General features: G+C 34.4%; 1 protein-coding gene and 1 long non-coding RNA gene across 2 annotated transcripts; both read right to left on the bottom strand.

Annotated features, from left to right (window-relative positions):
- Nucleotides 1–2719: 2719 nt before the first annotated feature.
- Nucleotides 2720–3075, bottom strand: LOC119066805. Its single transcript, XR_005085794.1, has 3 exons — nt 3041–3075; nt 2858–2943; nt 2720–2789 (listed from the first exon to the last, which is right to left on the bottom strand). It is a non-coding gene; the product is annotated as an uncharacterized LOC119066805 (long non-coding RNA).
- A 2182-nt stretch (nt 3076–5257) lies between these two features.
- On the bottom strand, nt 5258–18159 carry LOC119066750 (glutactin-like). Its single transcript, XM_037169381.1, has 9 exons — nt 18023–18159; nt 13128–13367; nt 12928–13077; nt 12341–12862; nt 12106–12277; nt 11957–12043; nt 6050–6159; nt 5664–5988; nt 5258–5480 (listed from the first exon to the last, which is right to left on the bottom strand). The coding sequence occupies exons 2-9, from the start codon at nt 13365–13367 to the stop codon at nt 5287–5289; spliced, it is 1800 nt and encodes a 599-aa protein (XP_037025276.1). The 5' UTR covers nt 18023–18159; the 3' UTR covers nt 5258–5286.
- Between the last annotated feature and the right edge of the window lie 3615 nt (nt 18160–21774).

Below are 21774 nucleotides of genomic sequence, written 5' to 3'. Positions count from 1 at the left end.
ATGTTACCACGGGCGTGCCTAACAATAATTGGTTTCAAGACTTAGTGGAAATGATTTTGTCAAGATGTCCGCCGAAGGTTATAAAAGGTACCGATAACGGTAGACATTACAATTTGCTTCTACTTTAGGAAAAAACCACAGTTACGTAAACAAAAATTGAGATAGATAGGTAGAGAGAGAGAGAGAGACAAAGTTATTAAACTTAAAAAAGTTATACGCTAAACAGCTGACGTGAGACAACAAGTCATGTCCAAAACAGCTATACCAGTTACATAACATCGTATATTTTGTCAAGATGAATGCAGAAATCCTGGTGATGTGAATCTTCTGCCGCATTGCGTATGGAATATTACAAGTCACAGGTTCTCAAATGTAGGCTCACCGATAGCGATGACGGTGGAAATAGCTATTTACTTCCACTTTAGGAAAAAACCTGATAGTCACCTGATCCAAAAAAAGAAAGAGATAGACATTGAGAGAGAGACAACATAAAAAAGACATTCTTGATTATGTAGAAAGTATACAAAATTAGCTGATGTGAGACAGCAAGCCATTTGACATAGTGTGAAAAAACGGCCACACGGCATGGTAGTGTTACTCATCAAACGATCATGCATTAGAAGCGTGTCATTAAGTGCCGCATCAGCTGTACCTTCTGAGGACATGAGTTGAGTTGATTATATTGATAAGCTGTTGGGTCAGTTTTCCTCTTAAAAACCGAAACTTTTTCGGAAGATTTTAAAAAGGCGAAAGATATTGTAATGGGAAAAGTTAAAAATTTATTTTCCAGAGAGGAGAACGAACCAGACAGCATTTGCTGTGTGTCTTTTTCGTATAAAATTGCGCTATTAATTGCGAGAGTTTCTTAAATACTTTAAAATTGTAAGTACCACTAAACAAACTTTAAAGATTTACTGACAACATCACCGGCGACATCACTACGTTCATTTTCAATGAAAATTCATACAAAATTTTCATTTACAATTTTCATTATAATCCATTTTCCAATGAGACAATAGCCTATTTTCCTTAAGCTTTCTGCAAACATTATGAAGCATACAGAAATATTCGAAAATCCAACAAAGCCTCATTGTTTCAACACTTTATTCGAAGAGTAAAAAAGTAGACAATTCTTGCCAATCCACTAAGACAATAACTGTGTTCCTCGAAACGTTGCTAGTTGCCGAGAGTGAATGTTTGTAGCATCGTTATTATATTGAATGGAGTCGCGCAACATAAAGCCTTTTGATGGAACAAATGAATTTTTGTTTTTCGCTAGAACTTTAGCGTATAAGAGCTTTTAAGCTATTATTTAGAGTAATACGGAAGAAACTGTATCTTTATGTGTGTATTTGTAGCACGAAAATGCTTTGTTTGCTAACGTTAGATGTTTTCATACGTTTGGTGATTACAATAGTGTTTAGTTTAGACTGTATCGTGCCAGTCAGCTTATCATATTATGAAACAGATTGAGTAAACACTTGAATCAGTCTGTGCGTTACACATATTTTATTCAATTCAAATCTTTATTTACTCAAAAACATGAACTCTCACAGTTTAAAGATATGGATTACGCAACTGTAGTGTCTGGCGGAGATTATTTCCGAAATTTTCACACAAGAAATGTTATTCATATTAGATGGAAGAACTGAGACAAATATTTGCAAGATACTCATCACCGCTGACAGTAACGGCAAGTGCTGTTTACATTCCTGTATATTGTTTTCCAAAAACTCAAAATGCGTGAACTTTATGTGATAAAATTTGACCTGACTTGAATGAATTGATCTGAAACTGAAATAAGTTGAGTGGTTCGAGTCGGTAGTGATTGGTCGAAGTTGGCCTGAAATGTGGCCTGAAAAACTTGTATGAAAATTTCAGATAATTCGACCTAGAAGGTTTGATTGGAACCAGGCTCAAGTGAGGTTAGTTTTTTTTTCTAAATGTTAGTTTCAGGTTCACGGTAAATTTTAGCGAATTTTAACTCTGAAATATTCCAAGGGATATTTCTGACTCACTTTTCTCACTTTTTCCAAATACACAGAGTATCTGAAAAAGTGAGCAAATTATAGTTAGGTCAGATTCGTTTCTTCGAAATTTTGCTTACGGTTCTATTCAACATCATATTAATAATACTTTTGAAAAACAGTCTGACAAAGTTTGATCCATTTTCAATAGAGTCAATTTTATGTGCCTAGGAACCGTAGAATCGTTTTCAGCAAATTTCTCGGCTCATGATAGCCCTACATAACCTATACGGTTCACATAGCCTCAATCTTAGCATTCCAATAATACCAAACATTCTTGGGTGAATGTACTTTTGCAGATATGAACACATGCTTCCTCTACTCGAATATTTTCAGTATGAAAAAGAAAATGTTCATTAAGTTTTGCAGCGGTTACAGCTGCTGTTTTATTTATTACCCAAACTAATATAAAATAGTCTAGATCTGAAACTAAATTTTTGCTTCCTCCTGCTACGGAAGACTGTTAAAATAATATTAAAATTTTAAAAAAATTCTTCTTATTCTTTCTCAATCATTGAACGTCAGGACCAAACATCTTACGGTGAGCTAGGAAAGGCTAAAATTCATAATTTCAAAACTTTCGTAACATCAAGTTAAGTTAAGGTCGGCTGCAAAGATTTTACATGCTTCTGTTTTAGTTTGCGTTTTTGAGCAGCGATTAGAAATTAAAGGAAGTTTAGTCGGTAGTGCTCGTGCTCATTCATTAGTATTTATTACCAAATATTTCGACTACGTTTCATAGTCATTATCAATGGCAATCGCCTGGAATCAACAAAAAACATTTTGGTTACAAAAGTTATCCCAAACTTAACTAAACTAATTCATCATACCCTACGGGTTTCTCACAATTACATTGTTATCGTCATTAATCGTACTAATTCATCGATCCTCTCACACATGTGTCCAATTTTTCATTCTATAACAATAATGGCGCAAAGTTAGAAATGCTTACATCGTCATCAGTTACTTTCAGTAAAAATATTTTATCGTTAAGCTAGGTGACAAATACTTACTAGTTTAATTAATTCAAAAAATCGTTAAGGACACACAACTGGATTTATCTGATTTATCTACATGCTTCTGTGTTCTCTAGGGTCGAAAGTGGCTTATTACACACCTAGGGAAAACAAGAAATTTGGTTTAGGTTTCAAAAGAATGTAAAATCCATTATATAACTCCGGATAAAAGTTGAAAAGTCTAGTTTTCGTGTGTTTATTGACCTCGACTTCGACTTGGATCAACAAAATTCACACAAAAACTTTACTTTTCAACTTTTTATCCCTAGTCATGTAAAATACTATTATGACATCGAGTGCAAAGTACTTTGTTAGATTCTAGATGTGTTATTATCATAATACACATCGTGAGCCTAATTAAGTACTTTGAACCGAGATTCATACAACGTTTTATGCCATAGATCTAAAGTTTGCAAATTTTGCATATTATGATGCTGAGAGGCATGGATAACTATTACATGCTTTAGAAACCTAAACCAAATTTCTTGTTTTTCCTAGGTGTGTAAGAAGCCACTTTCGAACCTAGGGAAAACAAAGGCATGTAAAATTATTTACAAGGATTACCTCGACCAATAGAGATAAGTTGCCGCAAGTAGAAATACTTGCTTCGATTATAATGTCTTCACTTTTCGATCCAGAAATCAACTTAAAAAACTTTTTGCGTGCTTTTTCACTTTTTTGGTAAATAATTTGAGAAGAATTCTGGAACATTGCGAAAAAGCTCAGAAGAATGTAAAAAAATCAGAATTTTTTTAGGAATTTTCGGAAATCTTTCCGAATTTTTCGTAACTTTCATAAAAAAAAAATCTGAATTGGCATTTTGAAACTCGACGAAACTCGGTTTCAACTCCATTTTTCTCTTTACTTCTGACTGAACAACACACTTTAAACCTGAGTGGTACTCTAAATAGAGTACTGAAACTGGACAGTGTACTATACAAACGTAAAACACAGTTTTCATGTAAAACATAGTACTTTCTGTAACTGACCACTCATGCTTAAAGTGCGTTACTTAGAGCTATTTTCAGTACTGTGAAATTGAAATTTACCTGAAATGTGGCAGACTACTTGAAAAACTTGTATGAAAATTTTTGAGTTCTGAAAAACTCCGAATTTTCCGAAAAATTCTGGAAAATCTGGAAAGTTCTGAAATTTTTCGGAACATTTTTCGAATTTTTCAATTCTTAATTCAGTTTCGGTAAATGTAATTCCGAAAAATTTCTGTTTTCTGCACTGAACCTAAAATTTCTTCTTTGGAAATCCAGTTATTGTAGCTCAGGCCAGACAAATTATATGAAAAATCGTCCCCTTTTCTCGACTTAATTTTTCACAAAGTCGAACAATCAAATCGATTTACAGTTCTAACAAATGATTTCGACGATGTAAAAAAAATCGTAGAAAAATGGTCTCATATTTATAGTGTTTTGTTTCAACCAAGACTTTTTAACAAACAATGCCATTCGATAATCGGTTACTAAAATTTCGGCACACTTGAAAAACTACTTCTGTAAAAGTCCAGTATTGTTTTCTTGCGGTGCCACGATATTCCTGACAAATTGTTCTGTTTCAAGTCAATTGCTCAATGAGTTTAAGAAACAAAACAATATGAGGAAAAAATGTATTATTATTACACCGCTATTACAAACTCACAAAAAAGTGCCATGAAATTTGCATAAGAAATTTTTACATCAGCCTCTTCTGAAATACTCACCAATTACACAAAACTTTTTATTTTCCCTTTTTCTATTTTCATTTTAAGAATCGCAAATACAAAATTTCAAGGACCCATTCAGAAATCTGATCGCTTTTATTTAATGGTCTTGGATATAATTATGGTTCGCCGTGCTTTCCATATCAATCCACTGTGTGTATGCACATTCAAATGAAAATAAAAAAAAAAAATTGCCGAGGAGGAAAAAAATGTCTGCACAGAAGAACATTGTGTGTGCAGTTATTGCATGTGTATAGTTTAAGTACACAGTTCAGTCAAGCAAAAGAGGTACTTAACTGGGTTGAATGTTTAACGCAATTTGTAAGAAGTCCCACGGTTTTTGTGTAGGCCACATAACAGTTGGGGTTGCGTATTTCAGTTTTCAGATTTCAATATTCGATTATGTGCAGTCAAAAGTGATTAAGGGTTTGTTGTTGAAGGCTCTTTTCGCATTATATGTATCCATGTGGACAAATTAATTGCAAAATAACGCTGGTTGTGAGTTTGATTTTTTTTTTAAATTTAATTTTCCTTAAAAATTGAATCTCACTAACAGACACTGACTTAATTTTAATAAAATTACTAAATTGACCAGGAAGTATGAGTCAGCGTGGGAGACGGCACTCTTGCTTGTCGCTGACTGACGCTTTCCAACATTAAATTCGTCAATGAAGTCCAATCCTATGGAACATTTCTCGTTAATGTGAAGATAAGGCCCGTACATGGCTGTAATCGAAAGTCTGAATTGTAGAGTCTTTTGGACATTAAATTAAAAAATCAAAGAAACAGACTCTTATGATGAGAGTGACTTGTGGTTCTTGAATCGTAAATGAAAATTAGGAGAATGAAACCAGATAAACTACTCTCAACCCTCTCATCATAACAGTCCATAAAATTCAAACTGCATACTCGTAAAAGATGGCCAGTTCGGACAATACGAAGATGTTGGTACTCCGGTTGTAGCAAATGATGTCCAAAAATCCACCATTGTCTTTGCCATTGTTGTGTCTCTCTCATTTAAATGTGACGCAAAACTCGGATAAGGAAAAACGTACAGATTATCGTTGGAGTGGTGAATGCCGCCGTTAAATGGATATTTCGATGTGTCAGCACCATATCCGAATCGTGTGAATTCACCGTCATAGTCGAACGAGTAAAGAAATAATTTTGCTGATTTTCTTCTCTGTTGCAGTAGTTTCAGTGTTGAGCCTTTAAACATTCCCACGGACATTATCTATGAAAGAGGATTTTGATTGGTGAAAATTTAACCAAAATATTGACTTAATCTGATTTACATCAATTATGCCGTCAATGAATTTATGAAAGTCACCACTTTCGAAAATCTCACGCGAGAAAAATAGATCTCGTTGATATGAAGTGAGTACACCAGTGTCGTCTGGAAATCCTAGTAAATGAAAAAGAAAATTGTCATCAAAAACAACTACCTAATCTCAATGTTAGACTTTGGCGCTGTTATTTGTATGCCTTAACTCTGCATTGTTATTGTGCGAGAGTGTCAATTGCATGTTTATTTACTGTAAGTAAATTACTTCATTCATGATAAGATTATACGCGTGTCTGGTGACGTAAGATTTTTTTTCCAAATAAGCTTGATTGGCATGTCCGTAAACAATTCAAGATAATTATATTTAGAGAGAACTTATTGTTGCGCAGAGAGAATCGGCATTAACTGCTGTAAAAATCCAGTAAAAAAAATTCCGTGGTTAACAATCGCATTTTGTTGTCTTGCTGCAGGAAAACGTGTCATTACCAAGGTTGCATTAGCGTCGCTACTAGCGCCGCTAATAGCGACGCTAATTTTGAAAATTTGTCGCTACTAGCGTTAGCGCTCGCTAGAATGTTATTAGCGAAAATATTTTCGCTGATCGCTAATCACTTCGCTAATGGATAATAGAACTTTCTAGGTATTGAACAATTTAATTATTAAAATTGTTATTTGCATAACTAGAAGTGAATTTCATGTATTATTCAAGCAAAACCTCTACATCTATTTGACGAGTCGGTAGCTTTATCCATACAAAAAATGCAGCAACGGAGAAACTGAGGTATTTTTTGGTATGGCAGTTTCTTGACTGTTGTAGGTATCAATGAGTTGTCATAAAACGGTTGTCGTGTTTTGCTTGAGTAGACCAATTCACAATTCTTTGGATTACCAAAATTCACGTGAAAGCTTGACTTTCTAATTGTTCATCCCTAGGGTGCAAATAACTATTATAAACAATCTTTTGCAACTCCCGTAAAAAGAGAATCTTTAACATTTATTTTCGGAACATTACTGTCGAACTTTTGTCTACATTGTGAACAAAAGGCAAATCTTTTCGGACCAGTTTTATTCTATTTGACAAGTGGTTGCCGGCTAAAGAAAAATATTGCTCAGACATTATTTAAAGACATTTCAAGATGTATACTTTGGAAATATAAGATTTTGTGGATTCAAAAATTATCGATTTGCAATGTAGATGACCTCCTGCATGTCAGATGACAGTTTTTTGAAAAGTAATCCTGAAATTGGTTCTGTATTCATTAAATACAACACTGTTAAGCGCAGTAGTGTCCCTTCTGAAAGACTTTCCAGTTTTTCGAAATTCATTTAGAGAGCCGATATCTTCCAATTGAGAAATGGGAGCTTTGCAGCTTCGTAATCATCAAATCTAATAAATTTTCCTCAATCAAAATTCATCAAAAACAATATTTAAATTTTTTTTAGATTTCGTCATGTTCAGCATGATGAAAAGTGTTAAAAAATTTATAAATTAAAAAATCTTTTATTCACAAGATCTTTTAGCGAAACATTAGCGATCGCTATTAGCGGCCGCTACTAGCTCGCTAACTTTTTTTCTGTTAGCGAATAAGTTTAGCGACGCTAACATTTTTCGAAATTAGCGTTAGCGTTAGCGTCGCTAATAAAAATCGTTAGCGATCGCAACCTTGGTCATTACTATCTCGCTGAAAACCAGCTTTTCGGATTTTCTGGTCACAAGTTAACAAAGTACTGTACTGTCTTGCAGGGATTTTTTTTTGTTGAGGCGTGTGGGATGTCGCCTTCGGCTCGAAACACAACCTCCTCACAACCCTTAACAAAAAAGTCCCAGCAAGACATTGTACAATGTACTATTACACGATTAGGGATAAAAAGATGAAAAGTAGAGTTTTCGTGTGAATTTTGTTGATCGACATAGCCGAGGTCAATAAACACACGAAAACGAGACTTTTTATTTTTGACCTGAGTTTTGTAATGGATTTTACATGCTGAGGGCGTCGAAAGTAGTGCTTGGAACCACGGCAGAGTAAAGTTAACCAGGCAGGAGGGGACGTTTGACAAGGGACCTGAATAATCTAGTAGCCCTATATTTTTTGCGAACAAAATGTTTCAATTTCTGTCAGTGTTCATTTGAGTTCATTTCCATCCAGTGTATTAGGTCCCTTATTTGACGTTTCGAAAATGAACCGCTCCTGCCTGGTTTATTTTACTCTGCCGTGTTGGAACACGAAAAGTACGGTTTTATATTAAGTTTTACATGCGTCGAAAACCGTACTTTTCATGTAAAATTGAATGAACAAAATTCACACGAAAACTATTTTTTTATCTTTTTAGTTTTAATTTAAATTTTGAGTAAAATGCAATAGTTATTAACATGCTTTGTTTTCCCTAGGGTCGAAAGTGGTTTATTACACACCTAGGTAAAACGAGAACATTGGTTATGAAAAGTCACAATTTTGTCTGTTTATTGACCTCCGCTTCTTCACCTCGGATCAACAAAGTCAACACAAAAGCTGGACTTTTCAACTTTTTGAAAAACATGACATATCAGACGACAAAATAGTTATGCGGAGGACCGAAATTACTAGAAAGTGAAATTCTTATTGTAATTTTTGAGAAAAACGTTGTGTACAACTCGGTAATAAATGCTTTTAGGCACACAATGTGTATTGACACTTGAGACCGCAGGTCGATACGCGAGTTTCGGAATCAAATTCGCTAGACAAAAGACTTTAGCAATAAGTTAGGAACAAAACTACGTTGAAAATACGCGACGAAGTCACGATATTTCAAAACTAATTAGGAAAATAGCTTGTTTCTCAACGCTCTCTTTCTTCACCGTGAGAAAACAAACATTAAGAGGAAAATACCATCCTCTCAACGAACTTCAGTGGACAGAATAATAATTTTCGCAAAATTGATGATAATCTGGTCTCTGTAGGGTTGTAAGATGTGAAGATTAATTATCACGTTGAAATTTGTATGTTTCGGGATTAGATTTTTAATCTTCGCCAGAAATTGAAAAAATGTAATTCTTTCAGGAATTAAAAGTAGGACTAAACAATAATATTGAGGATTGAACGATGATACTGCTGCTTAGAATTTTCCGTCTATAATGCAGGGCGGCATGTGACTTACTTTTCTCACTAATTCCGACTGTTTTTAAAAGAAGCGATAGTGACCTACTTTTTCCTGAATTTTTTACTTTTATCACTATTTCCAACTATTTTGAAAGAAATATTGAAAAATCGGAACAATTTCTTATTCCAACTTAATATTTATTGCAAAAAGACGTCAAAAAATTTTCCGATTTTCCTAAGTATTACGGTACCTCGGTTTTTTAAGACGTACACGAAACCACAGTAGTCCACTTATCCCTCTAAAATTCGCAGAGAATCTTTTTTAGTTGAAGAGAAAATAGCCGCAGGTAGCTGTATTCTGAGACCAGTATCCTACAGATGCTTCTGCAAAGGTTTCATTCTACACGCAATGTAGAGGTATACGACATTCAAACAATAAAGTAGCCGCAGGTAGCTGTATTCTGGGACCAGTATCCTACAGATTCTTCTGCAAAGGTTTCATTCTGCACGCAATCTAGAGGTTCCTATACGACATTCAATCAATAAAAGAATTGACGAACAAAAATGTTAAGATGTAGTTTCGCCTATGAAAATATCGTATCTATAGACGAAGTCAGCTCAAAAGTTTGCCTGTAAAAGTTCATTCGAAATGTATTTCAGCTCCCTATGCAGTAATAGAAAGCACTGGAATTAAAAATTCAAATTAGTTTAAGTTTTTGTATTGGCAAGGTCCAAAAATAGGGTGAATGTGCTGGAATGGAGAAAGTCATCTCCTGGAAAACCCTCAGCTGATGCGATTTTTCGAAATAAATTCAATTGTTAGTATTTAACGAAAAAGACATTAAAGTTAACTTTATTTCACTGTGGCGAAACTTAACCTCAAGTTTTTGAGTAAAATATCTTACTTGGTAATGGAACAAATGGTGGAAATGGCAATTCTTGTGTGTTTACCATCCTGGACTACAACTCGATCGCCAAAATTCACACAGCAGTGCCAATTCCAGCATTTGTTACATTGGTAAGTAATGTACTACTTGAATCAAGCAAAGGTAAACAATGTTAGCAATCGCTCAGCTAGTTTCCATAATCGATGAGGTAAACGGGAAATAACTCCAGTATTTTATTTTTCCTAAAAGGCTGTCCGTAAGTCTATAAACAATTCTAAATTTTTAATCACCTTCCTTTATGGTACATTCGGATATCCACGATTTAATAACAGAGTCTGTTTAAACATGTGCTGTTAGGTCTTAAATATATCAGATGGAGTTCTTTTACTCTAAAAAACGTTTGTAAAAAATATATTTCATTTTGAGTCATTTCAGTTTAAGGGACAAAAACAAGTAATCAGATAACCATAAGTTCTTCGGGCCTTCCAACCGCCAAAACTACGGTTCTTATTATTTTCAGATGTCCCAATCACACTTTGTAATCCAGTAAAAGGTTTTGTCTCAATAAAGTAATCAATAAATCGAATTTCGTGCTCCTTTTCCAAGATTTTTAAACCTCCCGCACGTTGCCAACAAGCGCTAAGGTGTTACTTTACTTTTTCTTAGTATAAAATGGCGATTTAGAGTTGGTTTTTCTCACTATTTGGTCACTTTTAGTAAATCAATTCATAGTGAGAAAACCAACTATTTTCGGTAAATTTGATCACTTTTTAACTATTTTCTGAAGAAAAATCACATGCCGCCCTGATAATGTAATCGTCTTGATATCACACTTTTGTGTTAATTTAGTTCGAACACGATTTACGAACAAGATATGGTTATGTGAGAAACATTAATTCACGCCTTAAGTGCGGTCGAAATTCAAAATTTTTCTAACGCAAGTCTTTCTAACGCAGCGTAATTGCCATACAAAGATGCGTTGAAATGTATTTTTCGGTTCACTTTTTCATCGACTCGTTCACTTGAAATTCAAATTTTAGGCACACTTACGGTGTGAATTGAAACGGACATTTATTTGGTGTTAAAATGTTTCAATGGTACTACCGATGGTTAATTCTGCCTAACAATACCAGGCTCAGAATAGAAATTTTAAGTCGGTTTGTAAAGATACTACCAGTTAATATGGATATGGTTAAAGATATTATAGAGAAATTCTAGATTGAAAATGGCAGTAATGCCAATTTTAGCAGCGAACTATTTCACATTACTATGGGAAAACAGACATTATACTTATAAAGTAAGGAAACTACAGAAGAATATAAAAATGAAAATCATGAAAAAATATCGAGGTTTAAAGTGACGATCTTGCCATCTGGCGATTTGCATTTTAATCCCACGAGGAATTAGTTTCTTTGAAACAACGGTTCACAATAAGCCACGTTGGGATTAAGAACAAATTGCAGCAGTGTGCAGTGGTAAGATCGTAGACTGAAGTGCAGGAGGTCCCGGTTTCAAATCTCGTCAGGTAAATTTAAAAAAATAATTTCTGTTTAATAAAAACATTTCTCATTCCAGATTCACTAAAAAGCTGCTTCTCATATCAGACGTTTAGCTAAAAACTGTAGTATCACACAATATCCGAAAAAAAAATCTTTTTTTTAATTTTTTTTTCTTCTGAAGTGAAAGTTGGAAGAGTTAGAATTTTTTTTATTGGACTACAAATAAGATTTTGATCAGATTAAAATGAGATTTTCGTTTCAACGCATAGTAAACAAGCGTCAAACTTTACGGCCTCAAAGATTAAAATTTAATTTCTCTTGGGATTAATTATTTGGGGATAAGTTCAAGTAATCCCTGAGGGGATTAACTTTAAATTCTAAAAAAGATTCGGTCGCGTACTGTTAATCCCAAAAAGATTTAGATCTAGGTCCATATTTTCATCTGTGAACTTACCCATAAACCGATTCACTCGTTCGATTAAATTGTTGGACAGATATTCATGACTTGATAATTCTTCTGATGTTAGTAAATCATAGAGAGCTGCAAGAAAGTACAATTTTGAAAACATTTACTTCTTGCTTAACAGAAGCATCATTTGTTACTGTTAAGCAGGAAAGAACCGTCATGTTTAGTTAGCCCAGCCACAATAGAAATGTTTCGATAAGCGGCATTTTGACTTGATTCGCTTGGAAGCACAGGGAACATTTGGTTAGTTGGACCATACGTTAATTTGGCACCTCCATACAATGCCATGTTATCGGATCCTTTATCCACCTGCAATACACTTTGATTCTTCAGAAACGAATGTCGAAAAATGGAACACAATTGTTGACTTACGACATGATCAATGAATGCTGTCAGCATAGTCTTTACATCCATGGTCATGAAACAGTCATTGAGATCTTGAACTGTTTCCGTACTACGACAGCCTGCGAGCCGTGCTATATCTTTTGTATTATCTTTGGCATTACTATCGACACCGTAGGTATTAAGAGCAGGCGCCGATTGCAAAATTACTCTATGGAAAAGATCTGGTGGAGTGGCTGGACTGAACAATAGCGATACAATCAATCCTGCTCCTGCAGATTGCCCGAACAAAGTGACTGAATCTTTTGATCCTCCGAAGTGTACTATGTGCTTTTGCACCCATTCGAGTGCTAGTATAACATCCATTAATCCAACGTTTCCGGGTATGTCATCTGAGTCAGTCGACAAAAACCCTAGAGGGCCAAGACGATATTGAGGAACGACTAGGACAACATCTTTTTCTAAGAGATAGTTTGGTGGATGGTGAAATGCGGCTCCTTCGTACAGCGAGCCACCATGCAAGTAAACCATGACTGGCTGATTACCCGATAACTGAAAGGAACAAATTTGATTCACGACATTCGTTTGAAAGGTAAATGCACTCCGCACCACCGTACATTTCTTGTATAAATGGACAAATGTAGACAATCTTCGGCTAAGGTCATTTCATCTAACGTCATATTCGCAACACTTGCTATCGTAGGGCATTGTCCATGTTTCTCTTGAACATCTTGAGTTTCACTTCGTCCTAGTGCTGGTACTGGAGCCTAAGAGGTTGATGAATTAGTGAACTCATTCGACAAAGAAGTTATTTTACCTTAAACCGTCTACTGCCAGTTGGAGACTCAGCGAATCGTACACCTTGAAATTGGAAAATAATATTCGAACTCCACGCGCTCGTTGTCGACGAGTATAGTAATGTACCAATGTTGGGTATAGTAACAGAGAGATCGCTGGCATCGCAATGCGAAAATGCTATTATTATGGATGTAGCAATGGTAAGCGTATACGCTAGATGTTTTTGGTGGTTGTACATAGATGGCTTGTGTAGTAGCATCTGAAAGGATATAAATTGTCAATGGTTTGTGTCATAGATTTCAGTGCTAATTTACAAACTATTTTAGAACTTAAGCAATTTTAAAGCTCTGTGTTTAAGAACAGAGAAAAAGGCAAGTGGAAGTTTTACACTTCTAAGTACATTTTGGCCATGATCGTGAAATTCGTTTATGTGTAGTTCAGAACCACTTATTTCTGTCTCTTATCTCGACATTGTCATGACAAATAACGGTGCCATCTACGTATTTCAAGCGAAAGTTCTATTATGTCCTTAATAGTAAACGAAATATGAAATGTTTCTATCAGTTTGAATACAAGTTTTATTTTGTTAGAAGCCTGGCCGAACGCTCATAAAGGTATGCTTTTGCATGAACTACACAAAAACTGAGACATTTTACGGCAAGTAGCATCGGGTCAAATTCAGGTGTTCCTAAGCTTACTCAATCGCCTTGAGTAGGACTAAGTTTAAGTAAGGCCTATTATTTGGGAATCAATTCCAAAAATTACCGAAAATTCTGAAAAATTCACAATAAATTTCAATTATTCCACACTGGAAGTGTATTTTTATCGGTAGAGTACAGAAATAGTTGTAGATGAGTAGACGATGTAAAGTAACTGAAGAGATACCACTTTCGCTATTCCGAACAAAGCAAAGGTTTGCAGATATGTTTGAACGTTAACAAATGAAAAAAAAAATCAAACCTTCATAAAAAGCCACACATATGCGACTTTTGTTGATTCTTCTATAGATACTAGGTGCAATGTATCTACATTTGTTGAATTTTTAACCACCAGACGACTAAGCCATCAATTATATGTGGTTGAATTGTTCACGTTCATGTGCAAACCTTTGCTTAGATCCACTCAAGTGGTGGCTTTTGGTAAAGAAACCACTGACTGGCCACGAGTTAGCAAAGGTGATTAGTTGGAATTTCATTTTGACTATGATTCGCTAGACTTGTTCGTGCGCAAATCGGTATAGTGGTCTTAGAGCATTGTATCGAGTACCACTGTCGCTGTCGCCATGGCCTGATGAGAAATGGTATTTTTGAACTGCATACTAATGCAAAACGTCGAAGGACGTATTTAAATTTTCTCTCAGATCGCAACAGTGGTCGAATGTTTATTTACTATTCCGAAGTCATCTGGTTGAATCAAAAACCAAAAATTTTTGGTGAATTTTTTTTTTTCTTTGGGTTTGATTCCTAAATATTCCCAAAATCGACTCCCAAATAATAAGCCCTGACTCAGATATAGTTCTAAGTAGGTTGTTTCACGTCATCTGAGACAGACAATGTGCTTTTTATGATAGAAAAGAGACGAATCTGAAAGGCACCGTACACGGAGAGAATATCGACACATCGAAAAAACAATAATTTGACCAGTTGTAAATGTAATGGAAGTAATTCTTTAGGGATTAAATTTTAATTCCAAAAAAGTTACCTTTACAGCTTCTTCTATTTTAATTCCAAAACTTAATAGACAATTCACATCGGAGTAAGTCCTTGATCTACGAATTTTGTAAATGTTTAACGAAGTATAGTCAAGAAATGAACAAGATCGAAACAAAATAATCGAACGAAAAGAAAATTGACCGAGTTTAATATCTAATCTTTATTGCTTTAACGAATAGTCGGACATTGAACCTTACTCGTAAAGTGTAAAATTTTAATGACAAATCACGATAATTTTGTTTTCAAGGTTGAAATTGATCTTTATCACAGGTGTTTCAAACAATAGCAAAACGGATTAAAAAGCTACCTTTTGTGTTTAAAATAATTATTCCCTTGACTGAAAGTCAGGGTCTTACACCAGAAAATACCGAAATATGTGGGTGACAAAAAAGTTCACTATGATTGAAAATGTATGAAATGGTATGAAAAACGTTAAATGTGGGTGACAAAAAATCGTTGAAGGCACGATAACTTGAGTAATTCTCAAGCAATTTGGATGAATCTTTTTTTTAAATATGTGGAATTAAAATCTCGAGGCTAAGTTCGAAGATGGGCAATGTGGGACGAAGGATCTGGAAGCTATCCAGGAAAAACAGGATTTTACACTGTTGATTATAGCCTCAATCGAAAAAGATTACTTTGATGAAATTTGATTTGGTTGCGTAGTGTGTGTAAATCGTATAAGTATGTTCTCGATAGAGTTTATTTAATAAGTGGAAAGAACAATTCCATCAGTCGATATCCAGCTTTGAACCGGTAAACATCTCCTGCTAGCCAATTATCAAATTTGATAGTCAATATCAAATTTGATAGTCAATGTCAAATTTGATAGTCAACTATCAAGTTGATAGTCAACTATCAAGTTGATAGTCAACTATCAAGTTGATAGTCAACTATCAAGTTGATAGTCAACTATCAAGTTGATAGTCAACTATCAAGTTGATAGTCAACTATCAAGTTGATAGTCAACTATCAAGTTGATAGTCAACTATCAAGTTGATAGTCAACTATCAAGTTGATAGTCAACTATCAAGTTGATAGTCAACTATCAAGTTGATAGTCAACTATCAAGTTGATAGTCAACTATCAAGTTGATAGTCAACTATCAAGTTGATAGTCAACTATCAAGTTGATAGTCAACTATCAAGTTGATAGTCAACTATCAAGTTGATAGTCAACTATCAAGTTGATAGTCAACTATCAAATTTGATAGTTGACTATCAACTTGATAGTTGACTATCAACTTGATAGTTGACTATCAAATTTGATAGTTGACTATCAACTTGATAGTTGACTATCAACTTGATAGTTGACTATCAACTTGATAGTTGACTATCAACTTGATAGTTGACTATCAACTTGATAGTTGACTATCAACTTGATAGTTGACTATCAACTTGATAGTTGACTATCAACTTGATAGTTGACTATCAACTTGATAGTTGACTATCAAATTTGATAGTTGACTATCAACTTGATAGTTGACTATCAAATTTGATAGTTGACTATCAACTTGATAGTTGACTATCAACTTGATAGTTGACTAACGACTTGAAAATTGACTATCAAATTTGATAGTTGACTAACAACTTGATAGTTGACTATCAAATTTGATAGTTGACTATCAGATTTGATAGTTGACTATCAAATTTGATAGTTGACTAACAACTTGATAGTTGACTAACAACTTGATAGTTGACTATCAAATTTGATAGTTGATTAACAACTTGATAGTTGACTAACAAATTTAATGCGTCTACTACCAAAGAAAGATGTTTTTTTACTCAAGGTCTTACGGCAAAAATTTCATGAGCACACTATACTATGATTGAAAAGTGTAGGAAATTTTATGAAAAACGTTAAATGTAACCATCATTCTTTGTAGGCAATATAAGATATAAGTCATTCTCAACAAATTTCTGAATATTTTTTTTAAATTCATTATTCCAACAATCAAACAAAATATGTTACAACTCCCATACGAGTGGAAAGTTTCACGAGTCGTAATAATTTTATGGGATATTATATTCGACCAACAGAAAAATTCAATTTTACCGATAAAAAATAATAAAATACCGATAGAAATGTGGTACATGTCGCTGGCACCTCTTCAAGAAATCAGTAAAAAGTAAAAAAAAATTGTCTTTGCTTCACTCTTTGTCGATTTCCTAGCGAATTCATCCTTTTACAAAATGTAACGAGAAGGCGTTTTGTTCGTTCCAAGGGAATTCATCCTTTTACAAAATGTAACTTAAAGACGTTTTGTTCGTTCCTAGGGAAATTCATCCTTCTACGAAATGTAACTTAAAGACGTTTTGTCAATCCCTCACTTTTGTCGTTTTCTGAATCGACAAAAGTGAAGAAACGAAAAAAAAAATTAATTTATCGGTCGTTTATTACCATCCACATTTTATTCACGAGTGACGGTTTTGTAAAATATCGGGGGACTTCCTTTTTGTACAAAACTGTAAGAGAAGAACATCTATCGTTTTTTTTTTAAATTTTTACCAAAGTGAAAGAGTTGTCTCATCGTTCCACATTTGTAAAACTTCGCATCTACTCTGATTAAATTCGACAAAATGGCAATCAAACAGAATAATAGATAGCTCATACGAGTGGGAAGTTTGCGGCCAGAGCGAAGCGAGGGCCGTAAATCACACGAGTCGCATTTTATTTACGATTTGTGTGGTTGATTGAAAATCTTTCTGCAAATTTATAAGAAAAATGAGAACTCAAAGATCATTCGGTCTTCGAAGGTTTATTTGAAGAACTTTTTCTGTCAAATTTCGTTGTCATGTTTAGAGTAATCGATATATTAAATGTAGGCATTTTTATCAGTGATGCTTCGGAAGTTCAACAATGAAATTGGTCAAAAATATATTGAAAAAATTGTCAGTCAAGGGACCTGACCCGCCCAAAAGGTGGGACCTAGTTTTTGTAAAATTTGATTTCAAAAATCAAAACAAAAATGCGGTACTCTCTGCACACCTTACAGCAAAATTGTTTGCAAGTTTAACACTAAATGTCCTCGACCAACGTCTGAGTATTTATTATCCGACACTTCTTCAGTTTCACAACAACCGGTTTTTCACACTAATTTGTGGATACAAATTTGTCATAATAATTTTCACGGACATTACCCACTCGAATATATACAAATTTCAAAAGGTTTTGTGTCACGTAGAATTTGTACCTACTTTACTTTCACTATACAAGCACTTTCGTACACTAACTAAATAAACTGGCCGAATAATTTGCTTGTTGAACTTATCTCATGTGCATGATAAGTCACTCTAATATCCTCACAAAAACGACTAAATTGTTTAAATGTATAAGTGAATTTCGACGTACCTTATCTACGTATTACCTTAAAATAATCAGCTGTTTGTTTGACAACGAATACGTGTTTTATTTGTTCATATGTTGTTTAGGGCATCTACATTAGTAAGCCTAACTATTCAATTTTTAAATTAGAATTAGTCGTGTCTATCCAAAAATATGCAGATTTTTACTCCAACGCAAACATTTTGTATAGAAAACAGTCTAAAAAGAAGTTCCGCATAGTGTCTTTGCTTTCGGTGACGTCACCTGTGCACGCACATAAGACATATCAGTTCAGCGAAGACACCGTATATTACAGAGGTGGTTTGTATTTTGGTCCAGCTGATGAGTCTTTACTCTTGACAATCGATTAATGTTTAATTCAAACTTTTTTCAACTGATAAATGGCTATTTTGTACTACCCCGGCTCCGTTAAGACATAAATGAATTTGAAAATTCAGCCGGAGTAAGAAGTTGAAAATTGTAAGACTTCCATCTATATGAGTTGATAATTATTTCGATGTGATGCAACGCTGAATTTATTCAGTTGACAAAATATGAAACAGCAATAATATTAAGGTCACCTGAAATATTTATTCATCAAATTACAAAGATAAGGAGCGGTTTTTCTAAATAAAATATAAACAACTTTCGCAGTATATTTCACTAAAGCTTTAGGTGTTTCGTGTGTTTAAGTGTAGATGGCGCTAGTCAGTGGTTTTTGTGCTAGCTGAGAAGTATCTATCATACTGCATTAAACTGAGTGGATGTATGGTTTTTTCACTAATGCAGTAAATATCGTTGTTCCCAACTTTAGTAAAATTGGAAGAGCGGACATTAAATTTGGGTGACAAAGGTTTTTCTAAATGGAAGTCCTCTGAGGATTTGAACAGGATCTTTATCTTTACTGTTTTGCTGGATTTTAAAGAATTTCGATTGATTTTTAGGGATTATATTTTTAAGTTTTGAGGACTTTCTAGTATTTCAATAAGGATTTTCTATTTTTCAAATATTTTCAAAGGTATTTCCAACGGTTTTTTTTCATTTGACACTTCTTGCTAAAAAAGAGTGTACGGGGCCTACCGTTTGAGTCCATTGTGGCGACTGTTGAGATAAAAACACATTTCCATTTACTGTCAACACAGAATACAGTTTTCATACGCTGACTTTCAGTATTCCCTCAGTAGACCAAAAACACATTATATACGGAAATAAATGTTTTAGGAGTGAAAACTCGAAAACTGCAGGGCCGAACTGGCTCGAAAAAGCCCTTCGGACATTGAATGAAGAAATTTTGTGAAAGGCTCATCAATGTCCTTTATCCATACAAAATCTAAAAAGTCTTTTAGACATTGCCCGAATGCCCATAGGACCAGTCTGGGCCTGGGAAACTGGCATGGACTCTGGTATTCTGTTGTGACAATTAGTAATGTGTTTTGACCTTTAAATGCAATCGTATATATTATTCAGACCCTTCCTGTACTAGCAATGCAGTTCAGCACGTCCTTAGGTTTAAAGGCATTGATCGAGTCACACCTAATGGTGTAAGTGTTGCCTCCTTCTTTTGAACAGAAGTAGCCACACAGATAACTAAGGCTCGGAACAGGTCAGGTTTACCTGATTTACCTGAACCTGATTAAATCTACTTTGACCTGACCTGATTTTATCTGAAATCTGATTAAAGTGATCAGGTCTGACCTGACCTGAAATCTGACAGGTTGAGCTGAAAATTTGTATGTTGTCACAAATTCAGACTCAGGACAGGTGAGGTTTCTTCATAAATGAAAACCTGACCTGACCTGAAGTCTTACAGATAGCAGCCCTGGTTCTTTCGATTTCCGATGGAAGTTAGATGAATACCAAATCCGATGTGATCTCGATTTCGGAAACCCTTCATTCGAGAGAAACGTTAGGTTTGTCCTACTGATTCTAATTTAGTTCTTGACTCGATGGCAAGAAGAGATTGTTCACCAATGTTTTCTAAGTTTTAAAAATATTACGGTTGCCAGGGCCGACCGACTCATTCATTCATTGCTTCTTTTCTTTCTCGTTCGTCTGCTTTTCGTTACCTTCGACATCGCCCATATTAGGTAGATAATCTTTCCCAAGATTTAAGGATTCATTTAAAGCTTAGTGAAGCACTTGATTGTTGCCTGGCTATAGATGTCTAATCATTAGTTGGTTGAATTTTCTTCAGTAATACTTTCACACCTTTATATTGATTTTAAGATTTTTTTAACATGATACACGATTACCATTGAAAGTATTAACTGGTAATATTCCAAATCGAGATCGATGAAAAAAGCCTACAAATGCAATATGAAATTAATTAAAAGTATTTCCGAAGTATATGTCGATGCTTTATTAATATAGTACGTTCAGCAGAGCTATTTTCGCATTCACAAAGCAACAAACAAAACATTTTCAAATCCAATTTTCCCTGATTTCCCTAACGAAAAAAAAAGAAAAATTGTTTTAAATGTAGTTATTTTCCATTTAATTGTTTTCGCATAGATTTAAATGAAATTGTTTATTGGTAAAATTGTTAAGCATTTTGCGAATCTATTTGTTGTGTTAAACTGTTTTTAATTTACCCTTCTGCCAAAAGAGAATGGAAAACGTATTATGTTCTGCTATATTCTATACAGCACATCTATTTCTGTTTCGCAATTATATATTGTTTTACCAACATGCCATGGATAAACATATATCAACATATACGTAACAGTACTTTCAATATATATTTCTATTTTTCCATAAATAATTTGAATTACGGAACAGCGAAACATGTTTGAATAATATTTACATGTTTGCTTCTAATGGAACGTTTGAGTGATATACTGAATATTATCGACAATTATCCTGTTCAATTTCTGATTTCACTGTTTGTGTGTAATTATTGATGAACAATTTTTAATTTTGAGTGCCACTGCCCTCTTCGTTCTACTTTGTTGTTAATTGCATATGAACCATTGCATATGGACATTTTCTCCCAATATATGGGTCGATTTTGTTCAGTTCCGTCGCTTCATACGTACGTTTTAAACAATTTGTACTTTGCAAATATGGAAACCATGCTAGGGTACCTAAATAGTAAGTTTCGTGTCTGCCCGAACGAAATAGGGCTACAAGCGAAAATGTCTAAAAGCCGACGGCCAAAACAGATACGCACATTATTTTTCATGTAAGAGACCGATAACCTGAAAAATTTCTGCGAAACCCCCGTTTTCCGCCCGGCTCACTGTGATCAAAAACAATAGTTATTTAAATCACATGGGTCGAAAAACGATTTTTAAAAATTCGAGGTGTATGTGTGAGCTGAGAGGGTATTGTAACATGAGAATGCGTGTTTGTGAACCGAGGTTTACCGTTAAATTGGAACAAACCTATTCAAGCTGTCCGAAAAGTCATGTTCCGAACAAAACATAACAACAAACACTGTGGTACATCACTCACTCATATCTGAGTGAGCAATCGAAGCAATCCACTTTAATTTAATATTTAATTTTATTCATAACAATTGCATGAAATCCTTAGCAATACGCAAAAAGTGACATAAGTGGGAACGAAAAGTGATGGAACGAAAAGTGAAAGAAGAGGTGTGAGAAAAAGCTGTTGTTTTAACTCTCTATC

The sequence above is a fragment of the Bradysia coprophila genome, chromosome IV (assembly GCF_014529535.1).
Source record: "Bradysia coprophila strain Holo2 chromosome IV, BU_Bcop_v1, whole genome shotgun sequence".
Taxonomy (NCBI): Eukaryota; Metazoa; Arthropoda; class Insecta; order Diptera; family Sciaridae; genus Bradysia; species Bradysia coprophila.
Note: the sequence above shows the minus strand (reverse complement) of the source record. Positions and strands in the feature narration are given on the sequence as shown.

Bases quoted from the DNA above. Each gene is read 5' to 3' on its own strand.
- LOC119066750 (XM_037169381.1), bottom strand. From the start codon at position 13,367: ATGCTACTACACAAGCCATCTATGTACAACCACCAAAAACATCTAGCG. The intron at 12,044-12,105 runs GTAACAAATGAT...ACTTTCTTGCAG, and splicing joins CGGTTCTTTCCTGCTTAACA to CTCTCTATGATTTACTAACA. The intron at 5,481-5,663 runs GTATGCAGTTTG...TTTCGATTACAG, and splicing joins GAACTGGCCATCTTTTACGA to CCATGTACGGGCCTTATCTT.